The sequence below is a fragment of the Hyperolius riggenbachi genome, chromosome 9 (genome assembly GCF_040937935.1).
Source record: "Hyperolius riggenbachi isolate aHypRig1 chromosome 9, aHypRig1.pri, whole genome shotgun sequence".
NCBI lineage: Eukaryota > Metazoa > Chordata > Amphibia > Anura > Hyperoliidae > Hyperolius > Hyperolius riggenbachi.
Genome location: NC_090654.1, coordinates 253,148,722 through 253,164,759, shown reverse-complemented (window position 1 = coordinate 253,164,759; position 16,038 = coordinate 253,148,722). Strand labels below are relative to the sequence as shown.

At 43.8% G+C, this 16,038-nt stretch overlaps 1 protein-coding gene across 5 annotated transcripts in view; it reads right to left on the bottom strand.

The window, feature by feature from the left end:
- Positions 1-16,038, bottom strand: part of MAPKBP1 (mitogen-activated protein kinase binding protein 1) — a 254,641-nt gene that overhangs the window by 153,085 nt on the left and 85,518 nt on the right. For all 5 annotated transcript variants that reach the window (XM_068254292.1, XM_068254295.1, XM_068254296.1 and 2 more), the window contains one exon: positions 12,135-12,226. In XM_068254292.1, coding sequence (XP_068110393.1) covers positions 12,135-12,226 — 92 coding nt within the window. The remainder of the gene's footprint in view (positions 1-12,134; positions 12,227-16,038) is intronic.

Below are 16,038 nucleotides of genomic sequence, written 5' to 3'. Positions count from 1 at the left end.
AAGACTTAGCGATTTCTCCTGGGAAAGGGGGGTATAGGTTTCAGTAAGGAGTTTCTTGGGCAAGTCTCCTTAACACTGCTACTGCCTACTGAGTGCGCTCTAGTGGCTGCCTCACAAGCGCTTTGAGTCCGACAGGAGAAAGGCGCTATACAAATACTGCCATTATTATTATTATTATTAGGTTGCTGATAATTTTGTATTTAAGTTCCTCTTTGACAAATCCCTTTTTGTCGACTGCAACCTCATTGCATAGATGGGATAGATGTTCTGCTGACACCATTTATGACCCTAATGAGTTGCATATGGATAGTGGTCCTACCAGCATACCTGCCTCTCACTGGTTGCAGAACAGAACCACAAGCCTAACTCACAATAAAAGCATTTTTCTGCCCATAAGCAAGACTTGGTTGCATCAGCTGTGTCATGTGACAATGACGCCAATAAGACTTAACACCCCAAATGAGAAGCTTACACTGCATAACATTCACATACTAAATGGAGACAAATGTGCTTATCTTCTAAAACTGTCACTGCGCATAATAAATGATGCACTCCATACATAATGTATCAAGCATAAGAATATTTTCGTACACAAACATTCTGAGCTACCTTGGCCTGGAGTTTATAGCTTTTAGCACCCCTCAGCATATAGCGTATATTTTTAGTATTTGTGGTGATGCAGGACATTGTCATGTCAGGAATGCACGTGGTTCTCATGGGAAAAGAAGCCAGGCATAGAGAAGAGGTGTTTCTGCAGTATTATCTGCATTATCTGCCTCCAGGCAAGAGGCAATAGAGAAATGTGCTTTCCTAAAGCTGTCCTGGGGATCAATGCTACCATAGCTACTAACACATTAGATCCCAGCACTGCAGTCTCATCATAGTAAACAGAGGCAGTCTTCTCAATATTACTTTGTTATGCATCCCCTTATGAAAGCATGTGATCAGTGTGTATTCCTTGGTAAAGATAAGACTTTATGTTTACAGTAATATGTATGCATTTATTGGTAGAACAATATTTGTATGTACATGCAGTGGCGTAGCAATAGGGGGTGCAGAGGTAGCCACCGCATCAGGGCCCTTGGCATCACAGTATTAGCTCTCTATTGGTCCTGTGCTGGTAATAATCACTTCTATAGATGCTTGGAATAGTGGTAATCCTTAACACACTGCTCCCCATCCCCTTCTTGCATCTCTGACACTGTGTTGTCCTTGGCAGGTTTTGGTGCGCCGCATCAATTGTTATGTATAGAGTGCTTGGGGGGGGGGAGGGCCCATGTAAAACTTGCACCGAGGCCCACAGCTCCTTAGCTATACCACTGTGTACACGATTACAAAGCAGCCTGGGGTACATGTACCGCATGTAGAGAGCCTCAGTCAGGGTTTCCCAACCAGCGAACACTAGGAATCCAGGATAGGAGATTTGGGGAGCAGCAGGCGCCACCATAGACCGTAATAGGAATTACGGCTATAGCAGCACACAGGGAGTAACTTCGGCCCCGTCAGAAGACTGAGCTCAAGTTACTTTTAAAAACACTAACTCGGCCGCCAGCATTAGCTGGAAGCCAAATTACATCATTCCCCACCATCCACGTGGACCTGGAGGGGGAATAGTAATTAACGCCGCCAGGACTTGTGCAGCAGCAGGATAAGCTATATCGGTTGTATCCTGCGCCCAAGTCTCCCGGCGGAGATTTCCCTCGTGCGCCCAACCAGGGCTTCATGTAAAACCCCCTTAAAGCAGCAGTGACAGCCAACTATCCCAGCAAAAACAAAATAAAAATATAGAACAAGTAGATAAAATACTTGTTCGAGGCATGTTCCATCTTTACGGCCTCTGGCTGAAGCCAATCTTGATGTAATTTCCTCCCATACGCTTTTTTTTATCCCCTTGCCTGAAATAGTGTGTATTAATTGCCAGCCCTCCTCTGCACTGAGCTCTATAGAAACTGCACTGTCATATCTAGCTTGCTTTGTAATCACGTGAGCACAACATAGATCATATTTCAGCAGTTTCTGCAGAGGGGTGAGATGTATTTCCTTTCTCAGTCTCGTGTCACACTTAACTGCCCTCAGCCAATCGGTGAGGAGCAGCAATGTGGGAGGGGAGGTAACACGCCTCTCTCCCTGCCCAAAAACCAAAATAAAGCCAAAATAGAGATAAGATTAATTACAACAGAAACCTTTATGATTATACTGAATTCTTGAAATGCAGGGTCAGGATGTAGACTACATAATAAAAGTGTCACCATCTGTGATCAATTTCAGAATGAAAATCAGGGTGAGAAAAGATATTGCAATGGGCAAACACTGACTAAAAAACAAAAACCAAGCAATTTTATTCATTGCATCATTTTCACTACAGTTCCTCTTTAAATCCAACTGCCAGCCCCCTGAACCTGTGATCTCAGTAGTGCGCTCCCCCATAGCATCCTCTGTGCCAGCTACGAAGAGGACAATTGCTTTACTGCTGATTTGTACAGTCACACTTCTTCCTGGACAGCAATATGAATGTTATTTGTTGGCTGGAACTGATGTTTAGGAGGAGGAGGATGGGAAACTGCATTCTTGGAGGATGACAATAGTCTAGGTACTAATTCTGCACCAGCGTCAGCCACCTGATTTGACATTCTAATTGACAACTTTAAAGTGAAGCTGTAAAAATAATTTAACATGCTCTAGTCAAAGCCGTGCGACTACGTAAATATGGCCAGGTGTAATTTTAAAGCTGAACGCCTCGTATTACAAAGGTGCCTCAATAACAAATACCTGTACAGGTCTTGAAAGAGTAGTGCACCTTTTCTCAGAAAACACAGGTATTTATGCAGTTCTCAAGGCTCATACAGACGTGACACTATTGTGTGGTCTGCTGGGCAGGCTAGGACTCAATCCATCATTAGAGTGACCAAGGTTTTTACAACTAAGTGCTTGAAAATTTTCACCTCGCACTTTTGCAAGTAGCTGTAAGACGGCCCAGAGATTTTTTTAATACTGTGTGTAAAAGCCAAACTAGTGTATATTTTATGATTACCAATATTTGGAGTCCCCAAAGCACCAAAACCCACACGCTTTGATGTGTAAAGAGTCAAAAGTTCACACAGCAACAGAAGAGTTGAGAGTGGTGAAGAGGGATATTCATATATCAGAGGGCTCTGCTCACATATCAGAGCACTGAAGCTCCCTACATTGCTACAGCAGGAAACTGCACAGCTAGCCTCTGGGTACCCGCGCCACATCAGCTATAGCAGACTAGATCAGATTTTATTTTGACAACTGGTTTGGTTTAAAAGGTCAAACTTTTTTTATTTAACTTTCCAACTATGGAGAGAACAACAATCTCCTTGTCAGGTATGAGATGCAGAAGCACAATGGCGACAAGATATGCAACGCTATAAAGCTTTGTTTAAAGCAGGACTGTGGAGTCGGTACAAAAATCCATCGACTCCGAACCCTCAGTTTAGGATTCCACAGACTCAGACCCCTCTAATTTGCATATTACAATTTTGTTGATTGAAAGTATGTAACATGAAATTCGTCTTTTAACTGCCAACGCTTAGGAATTTTTAAAAGGACAACTGAAGTGGGAAGGAGATGTAGACTGCCATATTTATTCCCTTTAGTCAGACTAAACTAGTCATAGTCAGACATAAACTAGTCCTTGGTAAGAGTACTTGTAAAAGGTACAGATCGGAACAAAGAACATCTATCAGGCCCTAGGCAATGTAAGTGTGGGTACATGTAAGAATGATGTGCAGGTACTCTGCAGGGGAATGAGGGGATTCTTCCTCTATTACACATTCTTCATGCACAATCTGAACCAGGTTTATGGGTGACAGACAACACCTCTGTGTTCAATGTGCACAGCATTCTCAGTGGATTCCCTGCAGCTCTGTGGGGAGTGCATATGTAGAGTATGGGTTTATTTAATTTTTTGGGGACTAAGCACAGCTATTACTGTATATATACACATTTTTTATGATGACTATTATCTGAGAAATAGAATTATCATATTTTCTATTTTAATTACAGTTTAAATTGATTAGGAGTCGGAGTATTTTTTCCCAACTCCAGGCACCCTAAATTGCGCCAACTCTGACTCCACAGCCCTGGTTTAAAGACATGTTTCACATTCCGGCTATTAGAATTGGAAAGGCATAAGAGGTGACTTATTTGAGACCTTTTTATAAAACCAGCCCAAAATATTTCACACACTAAACATGGCCTTCTTCTGCTACATACGGTAGGTCAATTTCAGTTTTAAAAAGGAAGCAGTTAGAAAACGTTCATGTAAAATAGGAATGTGCAGAGATGAAGGAAACCTGAGGCGAGAGGGAAGTGGACACCAATTTCCTTTCAAACTGTGCAAATTGCTGGTCTGTCCTTGCTGATCTTCTGCCTGTAATACTTTTAGCCATAGACCCAGAACAAGCATGCAGATCAGGTGTCCTGACTGAAATTTGACTGGATTAGGAATATGGCAAGCCTTCGTATCCCTCCCACTGCAGGATCCCTCAAGGTCGGTTTTACACTTGAGGTGTGACCCGCAATGCAGAAAATCACAAACATATGACCCTGCAGCAGAGTGAGCCAACAAGGTCATAAGCATAGCACTACCCCCCCCCCCCCAATGTGTCGCCCATTTACATTACTTCTGTCGGCTCAGCTGCGGATTGGGTACTTTCAGCTCGTTTATGTGCTAGGCCCCACGGCATTGCCATTGTGTGCTAGACCCCATTGCAAAGCATGAGCAAAAGGGGCCTTATGTGGGTAGATTGCAGGTAAATCCACAAAAAACTTTACATACCGTATAAACACACAGCTGCCTTCCTGCGCACAGTCACGATTCACGGCTAGCGTTGCACCGATGACGGACTGACACGGTGGATCAAATCTTTGAGATCCCTGACAACACTGTGCAAAGTACCGTGAAAGTACCTTGCACTTAAACTCGCCGAAAGGAAGAGGCGTTGCTGCCGACCCTCGTCGAGGGGACGTCGCGGGAGACGTCAGGCGGTGAGTACAAACCATTAGAGCGCTCTGTCTTCTGAAGCTTGTTATCTCAACTGTCAGTCACAGTTTTTTCCTATTCTATCAGAGGACAGTTCAAAAGTTCACTAGCCTGCTCTGTAAAATCATTTAGAATGCTGAGTAGTGTGTAAACTGCAAATATTAGAGAATGATGCAATGTTATAAAACCCTATATAACTGAAAATAAAAATATTAGAATATTTTCTTTGCTACTAATGTTCTAGTACAGTGATGGCTAACCTTGGCACTCCAGCTGTGACAAAACTACAAATCCCATCATGCATCTGCCTCCTGAGCTATGCTTAGTGCTGTCAAGAGTATTGCAATGCATCATGGGACTTGTAGTTCCACCACAGCTGGAGTGCCAAGGTTATCCATCACTGTTTTTTTTCGGCTTCAGTGTCTCACAATAGTGATTGACTGAAAGGAGAGGTGGCAATTATCCTTTATCAGGCAAATCCTAATATACAACTGCAAGGGTTTGTTTCACTCAATATTTGTAAACATCTAGTGCATAAATTCCCAACATCAACCCAACGTGTTTCACCGCCTCAAAAGGGGGCCTTCGTCAGAGGACAAAGTGCTCAGTTTCAACCGCATTGAAAAATTTCGGCTCTAGCAACAGCGCAAGAACCTGAAATTCAGGCACACTATATGTACACCTCAAATTTCAAACATGAAGCTGAACTCCAGTGTAGCCTTGCAATGTCTTTAAACTTTGTAACAACTGCGATAGACATTCTCACTAACGAAAAGCAAAGTGTAGGAGAGGACAGGCTAAATTTCTGGAGAGTCTACATTTGCACAAAAAGCAACTCCGGAGCGGAGTCTCCCATGGCATTCTGTGAAATGTGCAGGTGCCTCTACGCATCCTAGAATAGCACTGTGTTACAAAGAGGTGTCAAACTGAAAAGGTCCAGCGGGCTTCAAGATACAAGCACTATACTAGCTACATGAAAGGCAACACAATACCAGGAAAACATTTTACCTCTCCAAACTTCACACTTCACGCAGCTGGAAGCTACACAAGATCTAGGAGTCAGCTTTCAATACATCATAGATAATTATAGGCCCTGCCAACATTCGGTAATTAAAAAGACGATGCAAGAAAACCACAGGAAAGAGGCCCATGCTTTGACCCAAGCTTGGGAGGAGACAAATTATATAGACAGCTCCACGCCTGAGGGCATTGTGTAATGTAAAACACCTGGTTTAGAAATGCCAAGACTTAAAATTGCCCCCCCCCCACCACTCATCCCCCATCTCACGCTGAGGGTGGGATAGCATGTACACAAGAGGAAAAACAACAGTCTATACACAAAGGAACAACTGTATCATAACAAAATCATGTAAAGTTGGGCCAAAATTTTGTCAAATTTAATTAAAGTATTAACTTAAAGAGAAACTCCAACCAAGAATTGAACTTTATCCCAATCAGTAGCGGATACCTACTTTTACATAAGAAGTCTATTCCTTTTCGCAAACAGACCATCAGGGGGCGCTGTATGACTGATATTGTGGTGAAACCCCGCCCACAACAAGCTCTGAGTACCGTGGTACCTCTGGCAGTTTCCTGTCTGTGAACCTTGTTGCATTGTGGGAAATAGCTGTTTACAGCTGTTTCCAACTGCCAAAACAGCAAACAGCAGCTACACCACCTGCCAGCAGTAAAAAGGTCACCATGTGATAAATGTCGGAATGTGAATCAGGGATTTAAAAGATTTGACAATGGGCAAACACTGACGAAATCATTTATCCATAATTATTGTAAAAATTAAGCACTTTTTTTCTACATTATTTTCACTGGAGTTCCTCTTTAAAGTACCCCTGAGCGGAGATGGGGTTTGATTAATATAAGTGCCTTTTGTGAAAGATGTTGTGATATATGTCACAGCACCATCCTCTCAAGTCCCCCCATTCTAATCAGCTGAAATTTTTGACTGACTAGAGAGTGTTGAATATGGGTGGGGACTGGAGGATATGGTTGTAGCCCGGGGTTTAAAAAAAAAAAAAGTAGAAGAAAAACAAACCATTTATGAACTAAAGCTCAAGAAGACCACTAACCACTTCATTAAACAGAATCGCATGGCTAGTCTTCACCATTTGCAGTGTTACAACCGAAATATGTCCAGCATCTCCACCATATCACGGTGTTAGAGTAAAGAGTGGTGTCACCAGCCCTCCCTGGTTTATTTGTGGGAAAAGCACATACATTTCTTATTAATCCCATTCCTAGGCTACAATCAAAACGAACAAGTGGGAAGAATAGATGATACTGTCAATCATGCTCCGAGCCTGGAAATCTTCAAAACATACTCTCAAGACATCTGTTCATGACCTCATAACCTCACTGTGATGAAAGTGTCTATCTAGTACAGGCATGGGCAAACTTGGCCCTCCAGCTGTTACGGAACCCACAATGCATTGCAGGAGCCTGACAGCCAGAGTCATGACTCAAAGGCAAATGCATTGTGGGACTTGTAGTTCCGTAACAGCTGGAGGACCAAATTTGCCCATGCCTGGTCTAGTACGACTTTTTGCATGCAAACTGTTTTGGAAGCCAATATCCTCCATTAGTGTAAATTTGTAGCACCTGTTTCCGATGCAATGGGTGCAGTTGTGCCTATAAGCGCTTCTGCACAACTATGCTGATAGTCATTCAGATGCAGCCTGGTTAAGATGTGCTGCTATTCCTCTCTACTGCATACAAGCCTTAAGTATAGTTTGCCGATTTACTGCCTCATCTGCTAACCTCTGTGTCTCCTTCCCTAAGGTCTCCAAGCCACTACCCTCTAGATCACAGGTGTTGAATTCCAGGCCTGGAGGTCCTGATCCAATGGACTGGGAAAGAGGAATGTGCTCTACCAGATGGACCACACCTTTCCTGATTCAGACCCATAAATTAATTTGAGCTGTGTCAAAAATGTGTGAGGACCTCGGCCCTCGAAGGACCAGTTTTGCTCTAGATTGTAAACTCACAAGGGCAACGACCTCCACTTAGTGTTTCTTATTCAAATGTAATGTATCATATGAACAAGCACCAGTATTGGTGATGTGTCAAACTGCACATGAATTATGTATGTATTTGCATTGCTAGATGTCCTGATTGTACAGAGCTTTGAATATCGCATGGATCTATGCTCCCCGCTATTAGTTTTTGTTTTTTACTATGTACAGCGCTCTGGAACATGTTGGCACTATATAAACTAATAATAACCCCAAAGTTCTCACTCTATTGCCCACTGCTCCTCTTAATTTTAGGTCTGTTGTTCCCTGATGCTGTTGTGACGTCTGCCACAAGTGTCCAACCCAAGTGTCCAACCCAAGTGTCCAACCCAAGTGTCCAACCAGATTACTCTGCAAAACGTATCCCCCTAACTTACCACACAATGCTGAGTACTGGAAGTGAAGGGACTGGTGGCCCTCTTGGGAAAGTCTTACTGTATAACCTTCACTTTACGATGAAAGAAACCAACAAGGGACACACATAAGAAAAAAAAAAAACAGAAGAGGAGCAGAACACTGAATGATGGAAACATCACCTTTTCTCTCCCATAAGTATCTCAAAAAAAAATAAATAAAAAAAAAAGATAGAGTGATTCTATCCCATGTGTTCAGCCATGCTGCCTGGACACTTTCATGTGCTTATCGCTAGCGTATTCCTAGAGAAAATTGCCACAATATTTCAACTACCATATGCGCATGTGGGGGAATTCTCAGAATAGGACCGAAACTCCAATAGTCGCACTCCTGAGTCAAGAGTTATAGATTATAACATGTGGGGGGGAGGGGGGACTATTAGGAGGTGCCTAATAGGATGAAAATTATTTTAAAACTGTTAAATAAGAGAGGGGCAATAAAATCTTACTTCTCCTGATGATTCAGCCAGAGTCATGGGACTGAGGCTAAGTTCACAGTGGGACGTTAAAGTCGCACGTTAAAACAGCATTTAACGCAGAATAACTCACTGCAATGAAAAATCAATGCCCCATTCACAGTGCACACGTTGCGTTAGTGACTAACGCTGCACGTTAAGTAAAAGTACTGCATGCAGTGCGTTATACACGTTATTAGCTGCGTTGGACTGTTTGCACATGCTCAGTAATGACTTGGAAGCATACTTTTCATTGCCTGTATTTTTTACTGTATCTGCTGTATGTGACGGTAACGCTGCGTTGCCACTTTTTGGGCGCGTTGCGTTGTAAGCTTGCGGTGCGGCTTTAACGTGGCATCAAAACGCAACGTCCCACTGTGAATCTAGCCTGATACATTTCTTTCTCACAGCAAAAGATAGGACATCACGTTTCGTGGGTGTCCCCTGCTTCTTCAGGTCAATGTCAAAAACAATGTGCCAAGTGGCCGAGGTGAACAGGTGTGAGCGCATGGCGCACATTTTATTTCCTATTAGGTGCATCCTACTCCTCCCTTTCCACTACCAGCTTGCAATCTAGGAGGCTACTCATCAAAATCTTCAAGTTCTGCTTACTAGTCTCCCAGACTTGCATCTGAGACACACAGCGGAACAAATACTCCTCTAAAAACCCAATTCCTACTTATGGAACTAATATGGATGAAAGATTCATTGGAAAAACTGTTACTTTGTATCTCTACAACCCACTGATCACTTGCTGACAAAATTAGTGTCTTGAGAGCATCCAACTTTATGTAATCCTCAGATCATTGTACGCATCAATTGATGGGCACACTGTAACCTCATTCCAGTCATAAATGAATGCAAACAACCACCACTCCACTCTGCAGGCATTTTACTGCAATACGTAGTGCAAAACCACTGATGTACAGCATTACCCTACGCACATTCCGCATCAATTTATGCATTATTAATCAATGGCAAGAGACAAATAGATTTTTAAACTGTGGTTTAGGAAATGCTTCAAAAGTTAGGAGGTATGCTATTACTTACTTAGTGGGTGTGTTCACAGACAGTTGCAGTTGGACCTACTTGTTTCTCTCTAGTGTCTGCCAGTAGTGAAGAGGACAACCGGCAGACTTACAGTGGATGAAAATGAACAAATATCAATCATTTTGTGATCTATTGTTTATGTTCAACTTCTCACTTTGCAATGTATTGATTTTTTTTTAATCCCCTTTACTATGTTTTGGTAACGTTCCTCTTTAACCACTTTGGTACCAGCAGCCTCTGCCCCTTAAGGACCAGAGGCTGCTGGAACAGTGGCTGAATAGAGTACTGGTTAAGAGCACTGCCTTTGACATGGGAGACCAGGGTTCAAATCCTGGCTCGGGTCAGTACCAATTCAGTAAGGAGTTCAAGGCAAGACTCCCTAACACTGCAGGGTGGCCTGAGCGCGTCCCAGTGGCTGCAGCTCTTGAGCGCTTTGAGTCCGACAGGAGAAAAGCGCTATATAAATGTTCGGATTATTAGTTTTTTATATTTTATTATAAACCGGCATTCCCAACGAATCGACGCAAAAATCCGCTGCTCTGTGCCCGACGCAGGCTCCACTCTCCGCTGACTCTGACGGCAGAGCGCTGTGCGCCGGTCAGGAGCCGCTTTCATTGGCTCTTGACCCTGTCAATCACTGTAAGCCAATGGGATTCTCGACAGGGCGAGCTAATTGGGACAGAGCAGCGTGATCGGCGGTAAACTGCGGGTACGTGCGGTAAATGCGACGTAGAGTTTACGTCCAGTCAGGGGCGCAGCACCACCTGCGGGACGTAGATTCGTACTACGTCGGTCCGGATCCAGTTAAAGAACAACTATCAAAGAAACAGTTTTACTGTAAATCCCTCATTCATATAGAGCTATTACCCAGCAACATTAAAGTGCTTTTCAGAGGTCTCAGCTCAGTCTGTGTGAAAATGGCTTTGTTTATCAGCTGTACATAACAATTGTGTCAACATCAGGGGGAGGGCGGGAGACCGGATCAGGCACACAGCTGCAGGTGATAATTATTTACACACTATTTGAAGCTATATTTCTGCTTTATATCATTCTGAACACATTTTCTTAACAGTTTTACTGCTTGTGAGGTCTGTCTCTGTATGATGGATGTGCTGGGCACAGTCCTCCATAGTAATGCCAACAGCAGCTCTTATCTGTCATTTTTTTTTCACACAAATGAAAAGATAAAAAAGCCCTTGTATTGCTATTTTCTAGTAATTACTGGAAATATATGTAGCATTTAGAATTTTAGCTAACTTTGTGCAGAACCTTAAGGCTGCTTTCACAGTGGGACGTTACAGGCGCACGTTAGAGCAGCCTGTAACGCAGCCCACCGCACAGCAATGAAAAAAATCAATGGGCTGTTCACAGTGCCCACGTTGCGTTACACAGTAACGCTTCACGTCAAGACAACGTACTGCATGCAGTACTTTATACGCGGCTAAGCCGCGTTAGACTGTTTGCACATGCTCAGTACGGGTGTTTTTTTTTTTTTTTATGGCCGGAGAGGAGGCGGGGAGAGGCTGCTACGTAGCCAGGCACATGGCTACTTTATATTCACTGCACTTGCAGTGTTTACTTCCAGGAGCGGCCGCTGATTGGCTGGCGGGACCACGTGATGCGGAGAGCTCCGCTCACGTGGTCTCCGCAGCGCCTCCGACAGAGCAGGAGCACCAAGAGCTGCTTGTAATGCGGCTCTTGGTAGCGTCCTGCTCCAACACCACCAGGCGTTGCGTTAGGGGCACATTATGTGCCCTATAACGTCCCCTAAACGCAACATCCTAGTGTGTAAGTAGCCTAAAGGACGACTATACCACGTTTGCACATAGTAAGCCTCCAGTATGCACATTTTCAAATACCTCGTACAGCACACAAGAAATCATACAAAGGCCTTGCTACACACAACGGTACACAATACAATATGCAAAGAAGCAGAAACCCGCTTTCCATGAACTCTTGCAAATAAGTCATACTGAGGCCTTATTGAATAGGTCACAGAGATTTCCAATTAAGTTATGTATGTGATATTTGGAAAACTTGAGTCTGACAAGCGTGAACTTTTCTGTACCTTGCGCTATGAATTGATTACAAGCTAAGCCTTAGAAAGCTTTCCGATTGGACGGTGTCACGCCCCTGCTGGGCATAACATCCCAGAGGATGAAGGGAAGGAGGATCAACTTACCCTGCTGGATACGCAACAAGGCCGGTCTTCGGGTCACAGGAGAGACCTCTTCCAGCTGACACCGTGATACCCAGGACCTTCTCCAATGTCACCTGTCACAGACAAATCAAAGTGTTAAACTTAGCACATTCTGACAGCTGTACCACTTGAAGAACACACATCAAGACAAAGACTTACTGTAAACTTTGCTACATGGCTCAGTCACTGCAACTGAACCAGCTTCAAACTGACAAAAACAACTCATTACCTAGGCAACCAGTGACACAAACATAACCAGAGAGGTGACCAACTTTTGTAAATTCAGTAACTAAGACTGTTACCAACACTTTTTATACTTACAATGATATCTAAAACACACTATGCACGAAGAAATGTTTATATAAGATGCAAGTAAAAGTAGCCGTATCTACAGTACACAGAGAAGATATGCACTTTAAACCAATATTAATCATTCATTCACGTCTGTAACGCTATCCTGTAGTCATTTGCTGAAATCTAAACAACTGGAGAGGCTGAGTCCTTAACAACCAATTCCAGCATCCGTTTCCTCTGGCATTGAAGACCAGCCTTGCCCCCAGTGTAACATTGCTCCAAAATGACAATTTAAAAAAAAAAAAAAAAAAGTGTGTGCGCACGCACACACACACACACACACACACACACACACACACACACACACACACACACACACACACACACACACACACACACACACACACACACACACACACACACACACACACACACACACACACACACACACACACACACACACACACACACACACACACAAAGTATTCGCCCCCTTGAAGTTTTCCCCATTTTGCCACATTACTGCCACAAACATGAATCAATTTTATTGGAATTTCACATGAAAGACCAATACAAAGTGGTGTACACGTGAGAAGTGGAATGAAAATCATACATGATTCCAAATTTTTTTTACAAATAAATAACTGCAAAGTGGGGTGTGCGTAATTATTCAGCCCCCTTTGTTCTGAGTGCAGTCAGTTGCCCATAGACATTGCCTGATGTGTGCTAATGACTAGATAGAGTGCACCTGTGTATAATCTAGTACAAATACAGCTGCTCTGTGACGGCCTCAGAGGTTGTCTAAGAAAATATTGGGAGCAACAACACCATGAAGTTCAAAGAACACACCAGACAGGTCAGGGACAAGGTTATTGAGAAATTTAAAGCAGGCTTAGGCTACAAAAAGATTTCCAAAGCCTTGAACATCCCACAGAGCACTGTTCAAGCAATTATTCAGTAATGGAAGGAGTATGGCACAACTGTAAACCTACCAAGACAAGGCCGTCCACCTAAACTCACAGGCCAAACAAGGAGAGCGCTGAGCAGAAATGCAATTAAGAGGCCCATGGTGACTCTGGACGAGCTGCAGAGATCTACAGCTCAGGTGGGGGAATCTGTCCATAGGACAACTATTAGTCGTGCACTGCACAAAGTTGGCCTTTATGGAAGAGTGGCAAGAAGAAAGCCATTGTTAACAGAAAAGCATAAGAAGTCCCATTTGCAGTTTGCCACAAGCCATGTGGGGGACACAGCAAACATGTGGAAGAAGGCTCTCTGGTCAGATGAGACCAAAATGGAACTTTTTGGCCAAAATGCAAAACGCTATGTGTGGCGGAAATCACTCTGAACACACCATCCCCACTGTCAAATATAGTGGTGGCAGCATCATGCTCTGGGAGTGCTTCTCTTCAGCAGGGACAGGGAAGCTGGTCAGAGTTGATGGGAAGATGGATGGAGCCAAATACAGGGCAATCTTGGGAGAAAACCTCTTGGAGTCTGCAAAAGACTTGAGACTGGGGTGGAGGTTCACCTTCCATCAGGACAACGACCCTAAACATAAAGCCAGGGCAACAATGGAATGGTTTAAAACAAAACATATCCATGTGTTAGAATGGCCCAGCCAAAGTCCAGATCTAAATCCAATCGAGAATCTGTGGCAAGATATGAAAACTGCTCTTCACAAACACTGTCCATCTAATCTGACTGAGCTGGAGCTGTTTTGCAAAGAATGGGCAAGGATTTCAGTCTCTAAATGTGCAACGCTGGTAGAGACATAGGCCTCAATTCACTAAGATCATGCTGGAGATAATAAGGCAAGAGAAAACTTACCTCCACACAGTGAGAGAGTTATCTTATCTCTTCATTCCTTAAGTTACCTCCTCTGTAGTTAATTTACCTCCTCTGTAGTTAATTTCACATGCAGTTAATTAACAGCCTGTCTTTAACTCTGGAGTTATTTTAAGGATTGGAGAGTTAGCTTAAAGACAGAAGAGTTAACTTTAGGCTTGCCTGAGGTAAAAGGTTTCCTGAATACTACATGCCTTATCACCATGGTAACAACTCTAGAAGAGTTATTAAAGACAGGAGATAAGCTTAGTCAATTGAGGCCATACTCTAAAAATTGCAGCAAAAGGTGGTTCTACAAAGTATTGACTCAGGGGGCTGAATAATTATGCACACCTCACTTTGCAGTTATTTGTAAAAAAATGCTTGGAATCATGTACGATTTTCGTTCCACTTCTCACATGTACACCACTTTGTATTGGTCTTTCATGTGGAATTCCAATAAAATTGATGCATGTTAGTGGCAGTAATTTGACAAAAATGTGGAAAACTTCAAGGGGGCCGAATACGTGTGTGTGTGTGTGTGTGTGTGTGTGTGTGTGTGTGTGTGTGTGTGTGTGTGTGTGTGTGTGTGTGTGTGTGTGTGTGTGTGTGTGTGTGTGTGTGTGTGTGTGTGTGTGTGACATTATATGGGGGCATCGCCTAATCTAATTAAACTTTAGACCCCCCCAGGCGGAAAAGAACTCGCTTGGGCGATAAAATCTAACACTGTAATTACTGTCCGCATAGAAGGAGCCCGGGCAAAGCATCTTTGAATCTGCAGCCTGGGCTCCCCATTGGTCCGCTGTCAGTCATTTTATTGGTTCAGACAGCGGACCAATGGGGAGCCCGGCTGCAGATTCAAAGATGCTTTGCCCGGGCTCCTTCTATGAGGACAGTAATTACAGTGTTAGATACACTGTAATTACGTGACGGATTTTGCGGCCAGAGGCGGCGGGTGATCGGCGGCGGTAAGTATGCCAACAGGGGTGCCGGTGCAGAGCTGCGCGGGGGCTTCTAAACTGTGCGGCGACCCGACGGGGAGCTCTGGGGGGTCTCCTTATTAAAGGAGACCCCAAGATGCTGCGGCGGAAGATGTCGGCGATGTTCGGCGGGCGAGTGCGCATGTGTAGGGAGTGAGGCCGTGGTGCTGATGGACAGCACCACAGCGTAAACCTCGCTCCCCATCGCCGGTAATAGGGAGCATCGCTCAGGCTTTCACCTGAGTAATGCTCCCGAACGATCGGCCATCGCGCGAAGGATATGGGCAATAGCATTTGCCGGTAATCCTCGAGCGCTGGCAAGGTGATAAGTAGCTCGTATCTGCAAGCTACTTATCACCTTGAATAGGATATGGCCCATAGAGAGAGATAGCGAGAGATAGATAGATTTTTTTTTTTATTGTCGAGTTATAATTGATTGTGGCACACATTTTCATCAGATTCAATCAAGTGATCAAATCGAATGGTCGATTGGGCCGCGATAGTTGATCACCATTTAAATTCCTCTTGTGTGGGAAATGAACACAGCATCCAAGTCACACCAAACTGCCACAGGCGACATCTCTGACAACTTGCTTTGTGGGAGCCACCTGAAGCAGATCACGGCCCTCACTGTCATGTTTAAACTTGGACCTGTTTATGCGAGTACATTTTATCTCGTGATTTTGAGAGATGGTGCTCTTAAAATCCTGTCAGTACGTCTTTGGACACATTCCAGACAACTACACCCTGTGTACTCCTACTTGTAAAAGAAGGTAGAAAAAGCT